Source organism: Artemia franciscana, chromosome 13 (genome assembly GCF_032884065.1).
Source record: "Artemia franciscana chromosome 13, ASM3288406v1, whole genome shotgun sequence".
In the NCBI taxonomy this organism is placed as follows: domain Eukaryota; kingdom Metazoa; phylum Arthropoda; class Branchiopoda; order Anostraca; family Artemiidae; genus Artemia; species Artemia franciscana.
Genome location: NC_088875.1, coordinates 3,681,219 through 3,705,370, shown reverse-complemented (window position 1 = coordinate 3,705,370; position 24,152 = coordinate 3,681,219). Strand labels below are relative to the sequence as shown.

Sequence of the window (24,152 nt, the reverse complement as noted above, 5' to 3'; positions counted from 1 at the left end):
GCGCAAGGAGCGGGGTGTCGAGGAGGAAAAGCCCCTTTCATATACGGAGTAATTTCTGTTCGTTTTAAGTTTTAATGTCGCTCCTTACTTTCATTTAAAAAAACTTGTTTTTTTTTATTTAATTTCTGAAAGTTTTTGAATTAATGCATGTCTGATTTTGGCTCTCCGTACATAAATTACTAAAATGAAATTTGCATATTAATTCTTTTTTTTGGCTAAATGGCTTTCTCTTAGTTTTGATCAGACGATTTTGAGAAATAAGGGGTAGGGAAGGAGGTCTAGTTGCCTTCCAATTTTTCGGTTACTCAAAAAGGCAACTAGATCTTTTAATTTTTAACGAACGTTTTTATTAGTAAAAAAAAAAACGTAACTTAAGAATTAACTTACGTAACAAACGTACGTAACTTACGTTACGTTTTATCCCAATTCTTTAAGAATGACCCCTGAATCAGAAAGGCCGTAGAACAAATAGTTGAAATTATTTAAAAAAATTTTAGCATAAAGAGCGAAGTATTTATCTCCTCCTAAGTACCTCGCTCTTTATGCTAAAGTATTTTTAGAACCATTCATATGCGTAATAATCTCTGTTCGTTTTAAGTTTTAATACTTCTCCTTACTTTCAATTGAAAAAACTTTTTCATGTTTATATTTTCATTGTTTTTTTTTATAGTAATGCTAGAAAGTCCTGCGCCCTTTTCATTGAATTTCTCTTCCCCCATGAAATACTCCTCCAAGGAAAGATCCTTCCATATAGCCCCCTCCCCTGGACCCCACACCCAAACCAAAAAAATCCCCCTGATAACATCGGTACACTTCCCAGTAACCCTTACTGTATGTAAACATTGGTCAAAGTTTGTAACTTGCAGCCCCTCCCCCAGGGACTGTGGGGGGTAAGTCATCCCCAAAGACATAGTTATTATGGTTTTCGATTATGCGGAACAAAATGGCAATCTCAAAATTTTGATGCGTTGACTTTGAGAAAAAATGAGCGTGGGAGGGGGCCTAGTTGCCCTCCAATTTTGTTGGTCACTTAAAAAGGACACTAGAACTTTTCATTTCCGTTAGAATGAGCCCTCTTGCAACACTCTAGGACCACTTGGTCGATACGATGACCCCTGGGAAAAAAAAAAAAACAAATAAACACGCACCCGTGATTTGTCTTCTGGCAAAAAATACGAAATTCCACATTTTTGTATATTGGACCTTGGAATTTTGTGTATAAGGTTCTCTGATACGCTGAATGCGATGGTGTAATTTTCGTTAAGATCCTATGACTTTTAGGGGGTGTTACCCCCTATTTTCCAAAATAAGGCAAATTTTCTCAGGCTCGTAACTTTCGATGACAAAGACTAAATTTGATGAAACTTATATATTTAAAATCAGCATAAAAATCCGATTCTTTTGATTTATCTTTTAGTATCAAAATTCCGTTTTTTAGTGTTTCGTTTACTATTGAGCCGGGTCGCTCCTTACTACAGTTCGTTACCACGAACTGTTTGAAAAATCTTACATATGTAATTCGGTTGATTTAGTCGGAAAACTCAAAAACATAAATATATCAGATAATACAATTATCAGTAGTTTTGACATTGTTTTTATGTAGCCTATACAAATATTGATGTAGCAGTATCTGAGTAATTATTAGCAAATAAAATAAACGAAAATTATCATTTAATAGAAGTTTCAGCAGCAGGATTAGATTGCGACATTTTAATGACCTTGGTTAAACTTTCTAACAAGTATCCAATTTCGTAATTTTTTTTACCATCAAATCAATGGCATACCCATGGTCCTCCCTTCGGCTTATTGGCTAATATTTATGTATAGCATATTGAAAATGTAGTGTTAAATCCGTATTTCTTGAAAAATATCTTTTGGGGATGATACAGGGATGAAAAAATTTCACTTTGAATTATGGACAAAACGAACTTAGGGGTGTCTATATCACCTTAATACATATGATAGGAATTTACAGTTTACCATAGAAACTGAAATTTTCAAATTAAATCTTATTCCTAGATGGGCTAATTATTCGTAGCTTAGATAAATTAAATTTTAGTATTTACAGAAAACCAACTCAAAAAAATAGATATTGCATTTTAAAACAACCCCCCCCCACGAGTTAAGAGAGCTGTCGCAATCTTTCTCGTTGATCGTGCCCTAAGCGTTTGTTCTGATTCCTACATCACAGCAGAACTAGACTTTATCAGAGACATACTTTTTGGAAATGGGTATCCTCGTTAATTTATTAATGATAAAATTAACCGTAGATTGAAAAGGCACTCCCGCAAAACCAATGGCAGTTTACCATGTGAGAATCCCGATAAACCCTCAAACATAATTTACCTTCCAAATATCCCAAAAATCCCTACGAATCTGAAAAAAGTCTGCACACAAAATAATCTCTATGTTGTATTTGCCAATAAATTGAAAATCATAAATCTCATAAACCATGGTAAAGATAAAACTCCGATTACTCGCCAAAAATGAATCTATCAAATACAATGCGATTGTGGTAAATTCTATGTAGGTAAACTCACCGGAATTTATAGAAACGGCTACAGCAACATAAAGATGATATTACCAAAGATGTAAATTCTAATATTGCTGCTGTTTCCTTTGATTCTGCTTTAAGCTGCCATGTATTTGAAAATCCTAGCCACAAAATACTTTTTGAAGATGCCACCCTTATTAGCAATGAGCTAGGTATGAAACAAGACTTATTTTAATTGAAATCAGACTTAAAATTAACGATAAAATTTCCTTGAATAGGGACTTATATCCACTAAATGGCTTTATACATAAATTCAATTAAAAACGATCTTACAAAATATTATAAAAACCAATAGATAGTAACACAGAACCTGTCACAAATAGACCTTTAAGATCTGCAGCCAGAAAAGCAAGACGGCCCTTGGACATAGGGTCAAAATATTCATTCTAATTAGATGTCCACCTTTCTTTCGAAAAGAATTCCCAATTGTTCTTCTTGTTTTCGATGTTAGTAAAAATATTGTTAAGAACTTTTTCAACGAAAAAAATGTTCATCATACATTTTTGTCAAAAATTCCAATTTTATTTAAATTAGTTAACAATATAATTCTTATACAGATAACTGAAGAAGGAGGGCGTCACCAATCAATTTACAACTATTTAATAGCAAGACATACACAGTTAACAGCAAGAACCTGGGTGTCTATGGGTCCGGTAGCCCACATCACATTATTAGTTATGACTGGATATGATTTGAAATACGATCAAAAATTGAACAAAAACTAAAAGTAATTTAATAAAAAACTGAAAGTAAAAACTAAAAGCAAGGGAGAACATTAAAACTGGAAACTGAAAGAAATTATTTATACGGGACAGGAGGCTACTCTCTCCTATACCCTTCGTTACTTACACCAACGCTTGGCTTTACGCGCTGCTGAAACACAAGGGCCGTTGAATCTCAACAAGAAGTTGTGAAGTTGTTTAAAGTGATAAGAAATTCTAGTGTAAAGGGGGAGGATTTGAGGAGGAGTAACCCTCCCGTCACTTACGAAATAGTTTGTATTTGATCGAAGTTTTAATGAAGCTCATTACCTTGAGTTTAAAAAGCTTCGTTTGTTTAATATGTGAACAAAATGTCAATTTTAAAATCGAGTCGGCAAAAGTGTAATTTATTTACGTTTCTTAGCTGTGTTTGTGTTTATTCATGCTGTATAATAAAAGCCTTTTATTTACAACCTTGTAATGTTGTAATGAGGTTGTCATGAGGTTTGGAATAACAGTGTTATTCCTGACGTGCTTATGCTAGCTTGTGTGCTATTTTAGCCAATAAATCATATTCTATTCTATTCTAAGTGATATCTACTCGAGTTAAAAGAAGGGCTATTTGTCTCTCCACAAATATTGTGATGAGGTTATGAGAATGCGTCTGGTATGGAAGCCAATGAAATTCCATGTATGGAGCTTCTAGCTTCCAGGTATGGAAGCTGACTATTAATATCCAATCATTGGAATGCAATTCCTATTTTTTGCTTCCGCTGTTTGGTCATGGCCCACTATCTTGAAAATAAAAAACGTTTTTTATTTTTTATGTTTTTAGGCCTTTTGAATGCTGTTTTTATCGGGTGGTTTTTAATTTAAGTTATGTTATTCTTTAGTTTATCTCCTTTTGCTGCAGATTATTATTGGCTTTGTATTCTTATTTATTTCTTGGTTAATCATTGTCTATTTTTTATGAATATTTTCTTGAATTAAGTGTTCTAAATATTTATATAAGCATTTCCTTGCAGGAGCTCAAATTTGACAGTGACCATAGTGACACAACTGAGAAAGCGTTCGAAAATACTCTTAAGGCTGCGGCTGAGAAGGCATTTGCTGCCTTTCAGTCCCAGATAACATTTGAAAACGAGAAAAGCCAAAAAACTAAGCGCAGAAAAGCCAAAAAAACACGTCGACATGTCCAAAACCCACAGCAGGAGCGTGTAACGAACGAAAAACCACATTTTGGGATAATTCCCAGTTTTCCAGACATTAATTCAAAGAAAGATGAAAAAAATATACGGGAAGAATTTAGAAAATCACAGGGAGTTAGCCAAAATTCGCAACAGGTACATAACGAAATAAACAACGAAGCGTCCGAATTTGAGATTATCTCCAGTTTTAATGATTCTCCCTACAAGGAAAATCGAAAAGATGCACAGAGAGAAGTTTCAAAATCACAGGGAACAGTTCAAATATTGCAGATAGCTGATGGAGAAAGAGTAGATGAAATGTCAGATTTTGTAATTCTTCACAGTTTTCAGGATCCCCGTCCTAAGAAGGTATAATTTTCTTCTTTCAAGTGCTATATGATAATGAACCATATTTAAAGAGTAGTCTGTAGAAATATAATCTAACCAAAAATAGCCAAATCTTTAGAAAACGGAATTTGAAAAGTAATGCCTACAATGTTGTATAACACACATCCAGGCTTCACTATGCATTAGCTGGTACTTATTTAAGTAAACAAATTAGTGAAGTCTTAACAAAAAGAGCTGAGTAAAATGAATTTTATGATCAAGCAGCTTTAACAACAATTTGTTTAGAAGAACCTGCATTAAAATCGTAAATCGATAGAAAGCTCATTCGAAGGAACATCAAAACTTCGACCATCCTTTCTAAGCAGCCAAAACGTTTGTTTCTCTTAATGTGTTCCACAATTTTGTGGCTGAAAACTACAATTTGACTTAAGAAGACTGAATAATATTGATTGAAAAATTCTGCCATATCAGCGATTACGAACTAGGACTGGTGGTTCTGTGTGGTTTTTCCCGGTGTCTCAGAAAGCACACATTTATGCCCAAATTTTCTAACTCTCCTTGAATCTTCTGATAAATAAAGAAAATGGTCTTAAAGGGTCAAAAAAAAGATAATTTCTAGCCTTCGTTCTTTTGGTTTAATCTCAGATACGGATGTGGGAGTGTTAATTCCCGTCTTTGTCTACTGAGCATGCTGTTTTGTTTTTGACAACTTTTGTGAGCGATGCGTTGGATAATAACAGAAAGTCGCTTCTGTTTTTCTTGATATTGTAAAAGCTTTTGACTGCATACTCATTGCCAAATTAGAAAATTACGGTTTTAGAGGACCATTTCTTGAATTACTGTCCTTTTTTTTAAAAGAAAGAACTCCATATGTACAACTAAGGGATAATGTTGCTTCAGTCAGTAATGTTAAATTTGGAGTTCCTCAAGGATCTATTATTTGTCCCTTGTTAATTCTAGTTCTTATAAATGGTTTATGCAGAGCTATTAATATGATTTCGTATGATCTTGAATTTGGATGTGACAGGGAAAAAGCAATTGTCCCCAGCTTTGCGGACGGCACTCATATAACTGTGGCTACACAAACAGGAATTCAGCTGTTAAGTCGTATTAGTTATTGTCTGGAGTTTATTCAAAAGTGGATGAAGCTTAATAAGTTAAATTTGAAGTATAGTAAATTTTGCTTTTTATTGTATGGTGGGAGCTTAAATCATTACCCTTGGATAGATAGATTCAATTTTGCTGATGTGAATATTTTAAAAACAAATTGTACAAAATATCTAGAAGTTTCAATTAATGAATGTCTTAGTTTTAGAGGATCTTATAGGTTATATTAGTCTTAAATTCGCTTGGAATGTTAGCATTTTAAGATAGCTAAAGTATATTTTCCCAAGATATATTTTGAAGAGATTTTCCCAAGAAAGATATACAACGCTGTACTATTCCTTAATTCATCCTTACCTGCTATTAAATTAAAAAAAACTAGTTTTTTTTAACTGAAAGTAAGGAGCGATATTAAAACTCAAAACGAACAGAAATTACTCCATGTATGAAAGGGGCTGTTCCCTTCTCAACGCCCCACTCTTTACGCTAAAGTTTGACTCTTTCTCTCAATTCTACTTTACTAAACAGTGAAAAACTTTAACGTAAAGAGCGGGGCTTTGAAAAGGGAACAGCCCCTTTCATACACGGAGTAGTTTCTGTTCGTTTTAAGTTTTAATGTCGCTCCTTACTTTCAGTTAAAAAAACTAGTTTTTCAGTTAAAAAAACTAGTTTTCACTAGTTGCCCTCCAATTGTTCGGTTACTTAAAAGGGCAACTAGAACTTTTAATTTTTAACGAACGTTTTTATTAGTAAAAAAAATACGTAACTTAAGAATTAACTTAAGTAATGAACTTCTATATTCGTATATTTTTATTATGTGTATGAGGGAGTTTGTCCCCTCGTTAATACCTCGCTCTTTACACTAAAGCTGAAATTTTGTCCCAACTCTTTAAGAATGACCCCGGAATCAGAAAGGCCGTAGAATAAATGGTTAATATTACTAAAAATACTTTAGCGTAAAGAGCGAGGTATTTAGAAGGAGAAGAGCCCCTCATATGCGTAATAATCTCTTTTCGTTTTAAGTTTTAATGCTGCTCCTTACTTTCAGTTGAAAAAACTTTTTCATATTTATTTTTTCATTGTTAAGGCACTTGGTATCTACCAAGTGACATATAGCGATCGCAAATTCTGTCGATCGGTTGGTCTGTCTGTTTGTCGGTCTGTCTGTCTGTCTGTCCCAGTTTTGCTAGTTTAGGCACATCCAGGTAAGCTAGGACGATGAAATTTTGCAGGCGTATCAGGAAAAAAACCAGATTAAATTTAAAATTGTCGTTTACCCGATTCGATCATTTGGGGAGGAGTGGAGGGACGATAAATTGGAAAATTATAAAAATGAGGTATTTTTAACTTACGAAGGAGTGATCAGATCTTAATTAAATTTGATGTTCTGAAAAACTTGGTTAGTTCTGAAAACTAGAAAAAATGAGGTATTTTTAACTTAGGAAGGAGTGATCGGATCTTAATGAAATTTCTCATTTAGAAGAATATTGTGTCTCAGAGCCCTTATTTTAAATCCCGACCGTATCCGATGACACTGGGGGAGTTGGAGGGGGAAACCTAAAATTTTGGAAAACGCTTAGAGTGGAGGGATCAGGATGCAACTTGGTGGTAAAAATAAGCAAAAGTTCTAGATACGTGATTGACATAACCAGAATGGATCCGCTCTCTTTGGGGGTTAATTCTAGGTATTTTTAACTTACGAAGGAGTGATCGGATCTTAATGAAATTTTATATTTAGAAGTACCTCGTAACTCATATCTCTTACTCTTATTCCTGACCGTGTCCAGCATCATCCGGAAATCTTGGAAAACGCTTAGAGTGGAGAGATCAGGATGAAACTTGGTGAGAAGAATAAGCACAAGTCCAAGATACGTTCTTGACATAATTGGAACAGATCTGCTCTCTTTGGGGGATTTAGGGGGGATTTCCAATGCTTTGGCAAGTTTGGTGCTTCTGGACGTGTTAGGACGATGAAAAATGGTAGGCGTGTCAGGGACCTGCACAAATTGACTTGATAATATTTGTTTCCATGATTAGAAGATCTGGGGGCAGGATGGAAAGGAAAAATTGAAAAATGACGTATTTTTAACTTACGAATAGGTGATCGGATCTTAGTGAAATTTGATATATAGAAGGACCTCGTGTCTTAGAGCTCTCATTTTAAATCCTGACCGTATCCGGTGATATTGAGAGGGGTTGGAGGGGGAAACAACCTTGGAAAACGCTTAAAATGGAGAAACCGGGATGAAACTTAGTGGGAAAAATAAGCACATGTCGTAGATACGTGAGTGACATAACCGGACTGAATCAGCTCTTATTTGGCGAGTTGGGGGGGGGGTAATTCCAAAAAATTAGAAAAATTGAGCTTATGAACGGGTGACCAGATCTTAATAAAATTTGATATTTAGAAAGAACTCATGTCTCAGCAAACTTATTTCAAATCCTGACAAGAGCTGTTGACATTAGGAGGAGTTGGAGGGGGAACCGGAAATCTCGAAAAACGCTTATAGTGGAGAGATCGGGATGAAAGTTAGTGGGTAGAATAAGCAAATTTCGTAGATATGTGATTGTCGTAGCCGGACTGGATCCGCCCTCTTTGGGGGATTTAGGGATGGGGGTCCAGTGCTTTGGCGAGTTCGGTGTTTCTGGACGTGCTAAGACGATGAAAACTGGTAGACGTGTCAGCTACCTGTACAAATTGACTTGATAAAGTCGTTTTCCCCGATTCGACCATCTGGGGGCCGGAAAGGAGAGGAAAAATTAGAAAAACTGAGGTATTTTCAACTTACGAGTGGGTGATCGGACCTTAATGAATTTTGATATTTAGAAAGACCTGGGGTCTCAGAGCTCTTACTTTAAATACTGACCGAAATTAAGCCTCTGATTTTCCTTTTAAATCCACCTATTGATTATTAGAATTTTGCTAGAACTCATGCCGTATAAGCTCTTGGCTCTCTGCACTTCCAACCTCGTCACAAGTGCCATATGAGCTTTTGGCTCTTGTTTTTTTCATAATAATGCTGGAAAATCCTGCGCCAAATTCATTGAATTTCTCTTCCCCCATAACATGTCCCTCGAAGGAAAGATCATCCCACACAGTTTCCTCCCTTCAACCCCCCAAACCAAAAAAATCTCCCTGAAAACGTCTGTACACTTCCCAATAGCCATTACTGTATGAAAACACTGTTCAAAGTTTATAACTTGTATCCCCTCCCTTGGGGACTGTGCGTGAGTAAGTCATCCTCTAAGACATAGTTATTACGGTTTTCGACTATGTTGAACAAAATGGCTATCTCAAAATTTTGATCCGTGGACTTTGGGAAAAACTAGCGTGGGAGGAGGCCTAGTTGCCCTCCAGTTTTTTTGTCACTTAAAAAGGGCACTAGAACTTTTCATTTCCGTTAGAATGAGCCCTCGTGTGACACACTAGGACCACTTGGTCGATACGATGACCCCTGGAAAAAAATAGAAAAAATAAAAATAAAAACGCACCCGCGATCGGTCTTCTGGCAAAAAATACGAAGTACCATATTATTGTATATAGGAGCTTGAAACTTTAACAATAGGGTTCTCTATGACTTTTAGGGGGTGTTTCCCCCTATTTTCCAAAATAAGGCAAATTTTTCTCAGGCCCGTAACTTTTTATAAGTAAGACGAAACTTATAAATTTAAAATCAGCATGTAAATCCAACTCTTTTGGTGTATCTTTTAGTATCAAAATTCCGTTTTTTAGAGTTTCGTTTACTATTGAGCCGGGACGCTCCTTACTACAGTTCGTTACCACGAACTGTTTGATATTGTTGTACTGTTTGGGGTAGTACTTTTCTTCCTCATCTCCATCATATTCGAGTTTTGCAGAATAAAGCACTTTGAGTGTTGTGCGGTGTTTGTTTTTAAGACTCAGTACAAAAGGGGTATATAGATTGTAACATCTTGCCTTTAGCAGGACTTACTACTTTTTATCGAAGCCTATTTATATATAATTTTTTTTTCAAAGTTGTTTACCAATATTTTTTAAATGCAATTTTGAATTAGGAAGTGATATGCATGCACATTTCGCGAGAGAGTCCCATATAAAGTACAATTCTGTCGAATTGTACTTTAATTGCCAGTTCGGCAACTGGCTCAATCAATGAGAATAGCTGTTTTAGCAGGAGCCGTTTGGATTTGGTTATATCCACCCTTTTGAAGAATACCAGGGGTCTTTAGAATAGAATGGTCAGACACTAGCTGTAAGCCTGGTAAATCATGGCTAAATGAAACCATGCTCGTGGAGAAGGTCAGACGCTAGCTGTAAGTGTGGTAAATCGTGGCTAAAATGAAACCGGGCTCGTGGAGAAGGCCAGACACTAGCTGTAAGTGTGGTAAATCGTGGCTAAAATGAAACCGGGCTCGTGGAGAAGGTCAGACGCTAGCTGTAAGTGTGGTAAATCGTGGCTAAAATGAAACCGGGCTCGTGGAGAAGGTCAGACGCTAGCTGTAAGTGTGGTAAATCGTGGCTAAAATGAAACCGGGCTCGTGGAGAAGGTCAGACGCTAGCTGTAAGTGTGGTAAATCGTGGCTAAAATGAAACCGGGCTCGTGGAGAAGGTCATACGCTAGCTGTAAGTGTGGTAAATCGTAACTAAAATGAAACCGGGCTCGTGGAGAAGGCCAGATACTAGCTGTAAGTGTGGTAAATCGTGGCTAAAATGAAACCGGGCTCGTGGAGAAGGTCAGACGCTAGCTGTAAGTGTGGTAAATCGTGGCTAAAATGAAACCGGGCTCGTGGAGAAGGTCAGACGCCAGCTGTAAGTGTGGTAAATCGTGGCTAAAATGAAACCGGGCTTGTGGAGAAGGTCAGACGCTAGCTGTAAGTGTGGTAAATCGTGGCTAAAATGAAACCGGGCTCGTGGAGAAGGCCAGACGCTAGCTGACTGTAACCAAAACTGGCCAGATTTTGGCCAAGTTGGAAGTAATGTTTTCAGCTTCTCTGAATGTGATCCCTACATTAAGCTCCAATGTATAAAACAAGTAAACCTTGTTGGTCCTCCTAGGTTATCAATTTCTGTAACTTCTTACTCAGCAGCAAGTTATTACTGCAACAGAGACACCTTTTCGTCCAACCTTTTAGTTAATTAAATAAAAAAAACAAGTTTTTTTAAATGAAAGTAAGGAGCGACATTAAAACTTAAAACGAACAGAAATTACTCCGTATATGAAAGGGGCTTTTCCTCCTCGACACCCCGCTCCTTACGCTAAAGTTTTTTATTGTTTTAAAAAGTAGAGTTACGAGAAAGAATCAAACTTTAGCGCAAGGAGCGGGGTGTCGAGGAGGAAAAGCCCCTTTCATATACGGAGTAATTTCTGTTCGTTTTAAGTTTTAATGTCGCTCCTTACTTTCATTTAAAAAAACTTGTTTTTTTATTTAATTTCTGAAAGTTTTTGAATTAATACATGTCTGATTTTGGCTCTCCGTACATAAATTATTAAAATGAAATTTGCATATTAATTATTTTTTTGGCTAAATGGCTTTCTCTTAGTTTTGATCAGACGATTTTGAGAAATAAGGGGTGGGGAAGGAGGTCTAGTTGCCCTCCAATTTTTCGGTTACTTAAAAAGGAAACTAGATCTTTTATTTTTAACGAACGTTTTTATTAGTAAAAAAAAATACGTAACTTAAGAATTAACTTACGTAACAATCTTTTATATTCTTATATTTTTGATTATATATATGAGGGGGTTGGTCCCCTCGTTAATACCTCGCTCTTCACACTAAATCTTTTTTTATCCCAATTCTTTAAGAATGACCCCTGAATCAGAAAGGCCGTAGAATAAATAGTTGAAATTATTTAAAAAAATTTTAGCATAAAGAGTGAAGTGTTTATCTCCTCCTAAATACCTCGCTCTTTATGCTAAAGTATTTTTAGAACCCCTCATATGCGTAATAATCTCTGTTCCTTTTTAAGTTTTAATGCTTCTCCTTACTTTCAATTGAAAAAAACTTTTTCATGTTTATATTTTCATTGTTTTTTTTATAGTAATGCTAGAAAGTCCTGCGCCCTTTTCATTGAATTTCTCTTCCCCCATGAAATATTCCTCCAAGGAAAGATCCTCCCATATACCCCCCTCCCCTGAACCCTACACCCAAACCCAAAAAATCCCCCTGATAACGTCGGTACACTTCCCAGTAACCATTACTGTATGTAAACATTGGTCAAAGTTTGTAACTTGCAGCCCCTCCCTCAGGGACTGTGGGGGATAAGTCATCCCCAAAGACATAGTTATTATGGTTTTCGACTATGCGGAACAAAATGGCTATCTCAAAATTTTGATCCGTTGACTTTGGGAAAAAATGAGCGTGGGAGGGGGCCTAGGTGCCCTCCAATTTTTTTGGTCACTTAAAAAGGGCACTAGAACTTTTCATTTCCGTTAGACTGAGCCCTCTTGCAACACTCTAGGACCACTTGGTCGATACGATGACCCCTGGAAAAAAAAAAAAAACAACAAAAAAACAAATAAACACGCACCCGTGATTTGTCTTCTGGCAAAAAATACGAAATTCCACATTTTTGTAGATTGGACCTTGAAATTTTTGCTATAGGGTTCTCTGATACGCTGAATGCGATGGTGTAATTTTCGTTAAGATCCTATGACTTTTAGGGGGTGTTACCCCCTATTTTCCAAAATAAGGCAAATTTTCTCAGGCTCGTAACTTTTGATGACAAAGACTAAATTTGATGAAACTTATATATTTGAAATCAGCATAAAAATCCGATTCTTTTGATATATCTTTTAGCATCGAAATTCCGTTTTTTAGAGTTTCGTTTACTATTGAGCCGGGTCGCTCCTTACTACAGTTCGTTACCACGAACTGTTTGATTATTTCTCTCCGGTTCATTTCAGAGATTAATTGCAAAAATCGGAGAATTGTGATTAGACCGCTATTATTTTTTCATCAAAGGATATCGATTACAATTTGGTTAAATCGTAGTTACAAAACGCAGAATTGATTGCAACGCTATAATTTTTGATTAATAAAGTGAATTCCAGGTGTTGCTTGTCAAACCTCTTTTTCTTTTCTTTTTTTTATTTTATTTTCTTTTTTTCTAACAGCAGTATTTTGTCTAGGCTTTACTATTTCATCCAACTTTTGCTCTCTGAGTTCAAGGAAGGAAATTTCTTGAACTACTTTAAAGGATAAGGTATTGATTGCCAACAAATCTTAGTTGTCTATAGACATAGTAGCCTACTGATTGTTGGTAAAATTATGATTAGGGAATGATCTCTAGTCTTATGAAAATTTGCTTGTGGATTCGTTTGTGGTTTAGCCCCCCCACCCAAAAAAACATAAATTATAAGTTATCTACTAAAAATTAATATTATGTAATGATTTTTTTTTTTGTAAATAAAGTTGACTGAAGCAAAGATATACCAACACAATAATAACATGTCCTCGGTCAAACACATGTGGAAATTAAATAAAAAAACACGTTTTTTCAACTGAAAGAGTAAGGAGCGACATTATAACTTAAAATGAACAAAAATTATTCCGTATATGAGAGGGGTGGGTCCCCTCCACAACGCCCCGGTCTTTACGCTAAAGTTTTTTATTGTTTTATAAAGTAGAGTTGTGAGAAAGAGTCTAACTTCAGCGTAAAGAGCGGGGCGTTGAGGAGGGGACAGCCCCTACCATACACGGAATAATTTCTGTTCGTTTTAAGTTTTAATGTCGCTGCTTACTTTCAGTTAAAAACTGTTTTTTTTATATAATTTCTGAAAATTTTTGAATTAATGCAGGTTTTGAATTTGGCTCACCGAGCATGAATAATTAACACAACATTTGCATATTAATTTTACTTTTCTTTTATCACTAATGACCTTATAAGAAAATTTACCGTAAGAGTGAGCTGTTGAGGACAGGCAACCCTTCTCATATACGTGATATTTTCTGTTCGTTCTAAGTTTTAATGTTGCATCTTACTTTCAGTTGAAAAAACTTATTTTATGTTGAATTGCTGATCGTTTTTTAATAACATTGAGAAATCTAGCTCCTCCATGGAAAATTCCCTTCCCCCACGAGAAGTTTATCCATGGAAACATTCTCCCACGTAACTTAAATAGTGATATTTGTGGAACTAATTTTGTGAGACATAGTAAAAAAAAACGGCCAAAGATTTCGAAACTATTTTTATGAAAACGAAAGTCACAAATTGCTCAAATGCCTGAAATGAATGATAGGTAATGAATGATACGTAATAGCTTATGTTCGTTTTAAGTTTAAATGGTATTCCTTACTTTCAGTTGAAATTTTTTTCTTGATTTAATAACAACCACAAGCCGAAGACTTACAAGATATCTTTGGTTTATTATCACATAAAAATCATAGTTATGAAACTACTTAAGGTAAAATTAAATATTAAGATTGGCTGGAAAATCACGCAAACAAATTATCGCTTATATCGACCATTATTTAACAAAATTCGAACTAGAGCGTAAAGACCAAGGTATTGACGAGGGGGTTAACTTCCTCATATACGTAATATGAGGGGGCTCCCCCCTCGTCAATACCTCGCTCTTTACGCTAAAGTTTGAATTTTGTTCCAATTCTTGAAGAAAGAAGCAATATTTGAATGAAAGCAACATGAACTGTTTGATACTGTCACTGTTTTCTTTTCTTCAACAGAAATTGATGAAAGCTGTTTTCAGGCTCCTGCAATACTCTATTTATTGCGTGGTTTTTACTTCAAGTTATTTTTATGATTGTTATTTATATTTTTTCAACAGAAACTGATGAAAGCTGTTTTCAGCTGTTTTTACTTCAAGTTATTTTTATGGGTTTTGTTTTATATTTTTTCAACAGAAATTGATGAAAGCTGTTTTCAGCTGTTTTTACTTCAAGTTATTTTTATGGGTTTTGTTTTATATTTTTTCAACAGAAACTGATGAAAGCTGTTTTGAGGCTCCTGTAATACTCTATTTATTGCGTGGTTTTAGTTATTTTTATGATTGTTATTTATATTTTTTCAACAGAAACTGATGAAAGCTGTTTTCAGGCTCCTGCAATACTCTATTTATTGCGTGGTTTTTACTTCAAGTTATTTTTATGATTGTTATTTATATTTTTTCAACAGAAACTGATTAAAGCTGTTTTCAGCTGTTTTTACTTCAAGTTATTTTTATGGGTTTTGTTTTATATTTTTTCAACAGAAATTGATGAAAGCTGTTTTCAGGCTCCTGCAATACTCTATTTATTGCGTGGTTTTTACTTCAAGTTATTTTTATATATTTTTTCAACAGAAATTGATGAAAGCTGTTTTCAGGCTCCTGCAATACTCTATTTATTGCGTGGTTTTTACTTCAAGTTATTTTTATGATTGTTATTTATATTTTTTCAACAGAAACTGATGAAAGCTGTTTTCAGCTGTTTTTACTTCAAGTTATTTTTATGGGTTTTGTTTTATATTTTTTCAACAGAAATTGATGAAAGCTGTTTTCAGCTGTTTTTACTTCAAGTTATTTTTATGGGTTTTGTTTTATATTTTTTCAACAGAAATTGATGAAAGCTGTTTTGAGGCTCCTGTAATACTCTATTTATTGCGTGGTTTTAGTTATTTTTATGATTGTTATTTATATTTTTTCAACAGAAACTGATGAAAGCTGTTTTCAGGCTCCTGCAATACTCTATTTATTGCGTGGTTTTTACTTCAAGTTATTTTTATGATTGTTATTTATATTTTTTCAACAGAAACTGATGAAAGCTGTTTTCAGCTGTTTTTACTTCAAGTTATTTTTATGGGTTTTGTTTTATATTTTTTCAACAGAAATTGATGAAAGCTGTTTTCAGGCTCCTGCAATACTCTATTTATTGCGTGGTTTTTACTTCAAGTTATTTTTATGATTGTTATTTATATTTTTTCAACAGAAACTGATGAAAGCTGTTTTCAGGCTCCTGCAATACTCTATTTATTGCGTGGTTTTTACTTCAAGTTATTTTTATGATTGTTATTTATATTTTTTCAACAGAAACTGATGAAAGCTGTTTTCAGCTGTTTTTACTTCAAGTTATTTTTATGGGTTTTGTTTTATATTTTTTCAACAGAAATTGATGAAAGCTGTTTTTACTTCAAGTTATTTTTATGGGTTTTGTTTTATATTTTTTCAACAGAAACTGATGAAAGCTGTTTTGAGGCTCCTGTAATACTCTATTTATTGCGTGGTTTTTACTTCAAGTTATTTTTATGATTGTTATTTATATTTTTTCAACAGAAACTGATGAAAGCTGTTTTCAGGCTCCTGCAATACTCTATTTATTGCGTGGTTTTTACTTCAAGTTATTTTTATGATTGTTATTTATATTTTTTCAACAGAAACTGATGAAAGCTGTTTTCAGCTGTTTTTACTTCAAGTTATTTTTATGGGTTTTGTTTTATATTTTTTCAACAGAAATTGATGAAAGCTGTTTTCAGGCTCCTGTAATACTCTATTTATTGCGTGGTTTTTACTTCAAGTTATTTTTATATTTTTTTTCAACAGAAATTGATGAAAGCTGTTTTCAGCTGTTTTTACTTCAAGTTATTTTTATGATTGTTATTTTTATATTTCTTTTTTTCACTAAAGATGGCTGTCTATGTAGATGTCTATGTAGTTGATTAATCACAACCTATTTCTTAGAATTATTTCCTTTACGCATGTATCTCAAATATTAACTTAAAATATTTTCTTTCAGAAGCTCAACTTCAACGATGAGCCACTAAGGATGGCGCTAAAGGATGCGGCTGAGAAAGCATTAGCTGCCTTCCAATCACAGACACTATTTGAAAATAAGCAGAAAGAAACAAATAAACGTAGAAAAATTAAAAAGTCCCAGCGATATATTCAAAGCACGCAACAAAAAATAATGGATGACAAGTCGAGTTATGAGATTCTTTCCAGTTTTCATGGTCCTCTTCCCAAGAAGGTATAGTTTGTTTCCTTTGTATTAGACATGTTAATGAGCCATAATTAAAGAGCAGTCTAATCTCTAAAAAGTAAATGTTTTCAAGAGGAAATGGCCAAATCTCAAAACAAGGAAGTTTGAAAGCAATATTTGAAGAGGGTAATAATTAGGAGGGACTTACCCACCTTAAAGTTTGGAAAATGTCCTTTTTTGTATTTTCAATAAAAAAAAAATCAGGAAGAGAATCATCCCAGCCAAAGGAATTTTACGAATATTTTGCTCTATTAACAGGGGGTGGCAATTCAGGAAATATAGAGGGGACGAGGATTTGTCTTTTTCTTTTAATGAAAAAGTAAAACTCGCTTTTTTAGTTAATTTGAAAAGTATTTTCGTTTATATTGATTTTTTTGTCAAAATACCAAATAACAGTATTCTTCAAAATCTAAGAGAAGCAATAAAATCTAAAATACACCACATGACTGTTTGTCCTATGAAACTGGAAAGCTTTTTTCTTTGAGATTGTATCCTTAGATATGGTAGGTCTTCTAAAGTTATAGCTCAAACTGGTTCAGTGTTGATCCTCAGACGCAGGGAGCATTGTTGGTCTTCTTGGGATTTGAAAAGAAATACCGTTTTGTCGTTTATATTAAAAAATATCCTCCCGTAGAATTTCTAAGGACTTACCCACCGGAAAGCTTGGAATTGCAACGCTACAATTGTTTGATTAATAGAGCGAATGTCTGATTCGGCAATGTTGCATGTAAAATCTTTTTTTCTTTTTTTTTTTACTAAAAAGAGCATTTTGTCTAGGCTTTATTATTTCAGCCAAACTTTTGCTCTCTAAGCTCAAGGACGGAAATTTCTTGAACTACTTTAAAGGATAAGTTAGAGGTTGCCAACGAATCTCAGTCGTCTATAGACATAATAGTCTACTGGTTGTTAGTAAAATTATGATTCGGGAATGATCTCTATAGTCTTACAAAGATTTACCTGTAGATTCGTTTGTACTCTAGACTTCCCCCCAAACATAAGCCTTAAGTTTTTTACTAAATATTAATATTTGTAATGATTTTTTGTAAATAAAGGTGATAGACGCAAAGATATACGAATACAATAAGGACATGTCCTTGGTTATATACCCGTAGAAATAAAATATAAGAAACAAGCTTATTTTAACTAAAAGTAAGTAGCGACATTGAAGCTTAAAACAAACAGAAATTATTCCGTATATAAAATGGGGTGTTCCCTTCTCAACGCCCGCTAGAGTTTTTCTTTACGCTAGAGTTTGTTATTGTTTGTAAATTAAAGCTATGACAAAGAGTCAAACTTTAGCGTAAAGGGCGGGGTGTTGAGGAGGGGACAGCCCCTTTCCTATGTGGAATAATTTCTGTTCGTTTTAAGTTTTATTGTTGCTCCTTACTTTCAGTTACAAAAAACTTATTTTCTATTTAATTTCTGAACGTTTTGAATTAATGCAGGTTTTGAATTTGGCTCACTGAACATGTATAATTAAAAGGAAATTTGAATATTAATTTCCTTTTTTTCTAACAACCTTCTAATAACCTACATTTGATTTTTGTTCCAGTTGTTTAAGAATGACACCTGAATCACAAAGGCTATTTAATTGGAATAATAACCTCTTTTAAGAGTTCAAAGCGAAACTTTAGCGCAAGAGCGAGCTGTTGAGGTTAGGCAGCCCATCTCATATGTGTAATATTTTCTGTTGGTTTTAAGTTTTAATGTTGCTTCTTACTTTCAGTTGAATATACTTGTTTTTTTTTTATTAATTGCTGATCATTTTTGGAATAATATCGGGAGATCTAGCTCCCATCCATGGAAAATTCTCTTCCCCTACGAGAAATCAAACAGTTCGTGGTAACGAACTGTAGTAAGGAGCGACCCGGCTCAATAGTAACCAAAACTTTAAAAAATGGAATTTTGATACCAATACCTACATCAAAAGAACCGCATTTTAATGCTGATTTTAAATATATAAGTTTCATTAAGTTTAGTCTTACCCATCAAAAGTTACGAGCCTGACAATATTTGCGTTATTTTAGAAAATAGGGAGAAACGCCCCCTAGAAGTCATAGAATCTTAACGAAAATCACACCATCAGATTCAGCGTATCAGAGAACCATACTGTAGAAGTTTTAAGCTCCTATCTACAAAAATGTGGAATTTTGTATTTTTTGCCAGAAGGCAGATCACGGATGCGTGTTTATTTGTTTTTTTTTGTTTTTTTTCCAGGGCTGATCGTATCGACCCAGCTGTCCTAGAATGTTGCAAGAGGGCTCATTCTAACGGAAATGAAAAGTTCTAGTGCCCTTTTTAAGTGACCAAAAAAATTGGAGGGCACCTAGGCCCCCTCCCACGCTAATTATTTTACCAAAGTCAACGGATCAAAATTCTGAGATAGCCATTTTATTCAGCGTAGTCGAAAAACCTTATAACTATGTCTTTGGGGAGAACTTACTCCCCCACAGTCCCCGTGGGAGGGGCTACAAGCTACAATCTTTGACCAGTGCTTACATATAGTAATGGTTATTTGAGACGTTTTCAGGGGGAATATCTGGTCGGGGGGAGGGGTTGGGAAGAGGGGGATATGTTGGGGGAGCTTTCCATCGATAATTTATCATGGGGGAAGAAAATCTCCATGAAGGGAGCGCAGGATTTACTAGCATTATTTAAAAACACAATGAAAAAATAAATATGAAAAAGTTCTTTCAGCTGGAAGTAAGGAACAGCATTAAAACTTAAAACAAACAGGAATTATTACCCATTTGAGGGGCTCACCTCCTCCTAATACTTCGCTCTTTACGTTAAAGTATTTTTAGTAATTTCAACTATTTATTCTACGGCTTTTGTGATTCTGGGGTCATTCTTAATGAATTGGGACAAAATTTAAGCTTTAGTGTAAAGAGCGAGGATCTGACAAGGGAGCGAACCCCCTCATATATGTAATAAAAATATGAGAATACAAAAGTTCTTTACGTAAGCTAATTTATAAGTTACGTAAATCTTTTACTAATAAAAATATTCGTAAAAAATTAAAAGTTCTAGTTGCCTTTTTAATTAACCAAAAAATCGGAGGGCAACTAGGCTTCCTCCCCCGCTCTTTTTCTCTCAAAATCATTCGATCAAAATTATGAGAAAGCCATTTAGCCAAAAAAAATGCAAATTTCGTTTTGAAAGCCAGTGATACCAAAGCACACTTTTTACCGTTGATTAAAAACGAGAGAAATTTCTCTGTTTCTCTTCGGCAAGTCGGTCATGGCGCAAGATCTTGAGACTAGAAATTAATCAAAGCTGTTTTCAGGCTCCTGCAAAACACTCTTTCTTTGCGTGGCTTTTAGTTCGGGTTAAAGGATTCAGGATCCTTTGTCTGAGAGGGCGACGGTTCAAATCCTAGTGTAGCCAATTATTTAGTTTGGAACGGGGTCAGTGGCGTGAATCTGCAAGCTCAGCCAGAGTCGACCCAGCTTTAAATGAGTACCTGGAAAAATCCGGGGAAGGTAAACAGGAAGGGTGTGCGAAAGAACAGGATGGTTGGCCCCCCGCCCCCCATTGCACTTCCTGGCTGAAGGGCCAAGAAACGGAGATCAGCACCGCCGATAGGGACTGTAAAGTCTAATGGCGTATTCTTTACCTTTTTTTACCTTTATTTTTATGATTGTTATTTATATTTTTTTTTTCACTGAAGATATATGTCTATGTAGATGTTTATGTAGTTGGTTAATCACAATCTATTCCTTAGAATTATTATCTTTACGCATGTATCTCAAATATTAACTTGAAACATTTTCTTACAGAAGCACAACTTCAACGATGAGCCACTAAGGATTGCGCTAAAGGATGCGGCTGAGAAAGCATTAGCTGCCTTCCAATCACAGACACTATTGGAAAATAAGCAGAATGAAACAAATAAACGTAGAAAAGTTAAAAAGTCACGGCGATATATTCACAGCACACAGCAAAAAATAATGGATGACAAGTCGAGTTATGAGATTCTCTCCAGTTTTCATGGTCCTCTTCCCAAGAAGGTACTGTTTGTTTCCTTTATACTACACATGGTAATGAGCCATAGTCAAAGAGCAGTCTAATCTCTAAAAAGTAAATGTTTTCAAGAGGAAATGGCCAAATCTCAAAAACACGGAAGTTTGAAAGCAATATTTGAAGAGGGTAATAATTAGGAGGGACTTACCCACCTTAAAGTTTGGAAAATGTCCTTTTATGTATTTTCAATAAAAAAAAATCAGGAAGAGAATCATCCCAGCCAAAGGACTTTTACGAATATTTTGCTCTATCAACAGGGGGTGGCAATTCAGGAAATATAGAGGGGACAAAGATTTGTCTTTTTCTTTTAATGAAAAAGTAAAACACGTATTTTTTAGTTAATTTGAGATTAACTCCCCCCAACTCTCCCAAAGAGAGCGAATCCAGTAAGTCATTACCACACATAGTAATGAGCCATAATAAAAGAGCAGTCTAAACCTCTAAAAAGTAATTGTTCTCAAGAGGAAATGGCAAAATCTTTAAAAAACAGAACTTTGAAAGCAATATTCGAAGGGAGTAATACTTAGGAGGGACTTACCAACCGTAAAAGTTTAAAAAATGTCCTTTCTTGTATTTTCAACCAAAAAATCGGGAAGAGAATCATCTCAGCCAAAGAAATTTTACAAAAATTTGACTCTATCGACAGGGATGCCAATTCAGGAAATATAGGGGGGACGAGGATTTTTCTTTTTTTTTAATGGAAAAGTAAAACACGAATTTTAGTGAAAATTCAAAAGAAAAATAGTATTTTTCAAAATATAAGAGGAGCAATAAAATCTTTAAGACAGCAAATGACTATTAGTCCTCAGAAACCGGAAAGTTTTTTTTCTTTTAGATTGTATCCTTAGATATGATAGATCTTCTGAATTTTTTGCTCAAATTCGATCAGCGTTGATCCTCAGACGCATCATTTTTTCTCCATAATCACGACTAGAATCCATAGCACAAGAGTTAATCACGCAATTTTCTTAGAATTAAAACATTAATTCGAAAATGTCGCGGAAGGCTCATTGACCTACTAACTTGGAACACAAAAGCATTTTTAAACCCACAACGAGAAATGGCATCAACTGTAGGCCCCCTTGTTTAAAACAAGGGTAGTTTTATTTCTTGTCACTAACTTGCATACAATCATCCAGGATCTTTCTCCAAAGTAATATTCTTACCTAAGTATGAGTTTGTTCCTGGTCATGTTTATATGAGTTGAATTTTAGACTCAAGTCATTATGTGATGCTAGTGCTAAAAATTGCAATTTACTGAAAATTCTATCCCATTCTGCAAAAGTTCTTTATTGATGAATTTCTTTTGTTCAATCAGTTTTCACAGAGGAAATGGGGGCCAAGGTCATGTTAAACTATTTACTTTTCAATACAATTTCATATGTAATTTCAGTATTTTAAACATAATCAATATATTTCAATACGTTTTCAATATGATCAATATAATTTCTATTTTAATACATATCCATTTTTTCTAAAAGAAAAGCTATGTCCGTATTGTTTCTCAACAGACTAGTCGTCCTAATCTCCTGAAATTTCTTCACCCTTTCATATCCATTTTTTACAGGAGGTTCAAGCTAAAGATAATCCACCAAGAACGACGTCCATCAAGGAAGCAACAGAAATGGCATTGGCCGTCTTTGAAATGCACAGAAGAGAGGAGGGGCGAAAAGGAAAGAGCTCACGAAATGGACAATTTTCATAAATATCAGACAAAACTCTTGTTTTAAAACTTTTATGTTTACTTTGCTCCGTTTCTGGTGAAGTACCAAGCACATTGAAAATGAAATATTTTGATAATAACGTGATAACATACAGAGCCATATATATCTGAAATAAGTATGAAATTTAAAAGGATAAGGATAAAGATCCTCCAGAGCCACTGCTGGCGCATAGGGCGTCGAATCGACGTTTCAGTTGCTGGGTGTTTTTTACAGGGACAAGTAGCAAGCTTGTCGCCCAACCTTGCTGCGGCGGGAATCGAACCCTGGGCCCCATATTCCCAAGGAAGAACATCAATCCACTGTGCTACAACAGGTTAAAATTATAACTAATTATTTGTGTCCCGGTGTCCCAGTTTTTAATTTCTCTTTGAATGTCCCGGATGTCATTTATATTCCCTATGTCCTGGTGTTCCGGTCGTCATTTGTGTCCCGGTGTCCCGGTCTGTAATTTCGTCAGTCGACAGGCACGACGTCAGTCGACACACAAACATGACGTCAGTCGACAGACACACAAACAAACAACTTATTTTTATATATAGATATGATATGTGATAAATTCCTTGCAACACGCGAGATTGAACCAAGTTCCTTGCAATTTCCAACTGTGGCTTCATCCACTACGCTGTCACAATTATAACATTTATGGATTAAATTTTAGATTCAGTTACGCAGTTTTGGTAGTAAAGGGTGGCAAATAAATAAAATATCATTGGAAAATTAGTAGAAATAACGTAAAACACACGATACTAAGCAACTTTAAATGTATAGCTTTTCTTCATCTTTGAGAATCATCAGAATATCAATGCTTGGTTTTTATAGATGAAAAGTGTTGGCAAATTTAGATGACAATTTCTTATGGGAATTTTCTAGATGCCAAATTTAAATAGTTTGTTTTGCTTATTTGGTTTTACAGTTCAGCAAGGATACATTGATTAACGTTTGTTACCCCAACTACTTCAAAATTACTACCTTAGAAACTTCATATATTTAAAAGAACAAAAAAAAAATCTTTGAAAATGGGGTTTTCAGGCGTTAATAGTCCTAAGATAGAGCCATGAAGACCTATCTTAGATGTCACAAAGTGTTCTTAGTTTTATTATTTTGATATCCTTGGTACTTTGAGCAGTGTGAACTTACTGATTGCCCAGTCCTTATTTTCTATCACAGCCATTGTCGTGATCAATATTAATAAAATGTTTTATTTAGTCGGATTTATACTCTTTTCAAGGAAGATATGAAGTTATAGATGATAAACTCAAGTTCGTCTCTGAAAAACGGATAAAAATAATGGACGGAAAAAGAAAATTCGTTTAATATACTCTAAAATATGAAATTCTTTTGTTTTCAAAATTGGAGGATGGATACCTCGCTGAAACTCATTTTCTTGGACTTGCAGGTGGTTCACAAGACTTGAGTCGGTAAAACGAAATTATTTCTTGAAGTAAAATTTTTTTTCTTTGAATCGTTCAAATATTTCTAACAGGGTAGAAATGCGAAGAGAAGTTTGAAATGTTTTTCGTATACCATTATTTGCTGGAAAAATTTGGAGTAGGTACTCTAA

General features: G+C 34.7%; 1 protein-coding gene across 1 annotated transcript in view; it reads left to right on the top strand.

The window, feature by feature from the left end:
* LOC136034401 (uncharacterized) overlaps positions 1-23,793 on the top strand; it is a 46,909-nt gene extending 23,116 nt beyond the window's left edge. Inside the window, exons 2-5 of the mRNA XM_065715553.1 lie at positions 4,281-4,811; positions 16,602-16,832; positions 20,624-20,854; positions 22,435-23,793. Of these exons, the coding sequence (XP_065571625.1) occupies positions 4,281-4,811; positions 16,602-16,832; positions 20,624-20,854; positions 22,435-22,572 (1,131 nt within the window). The 3' untranslated portion in view covers positions 22,573-23,793. The remainder of the gene's footprint in view (positions 1-4,280; positions 4,812-16,601; positions 16,833-20,623; positions 20,855-22,434) is intronic.
* The last annotated feature ends 359 nt before the right edge of the window (positions 23,794-24,152 follow it).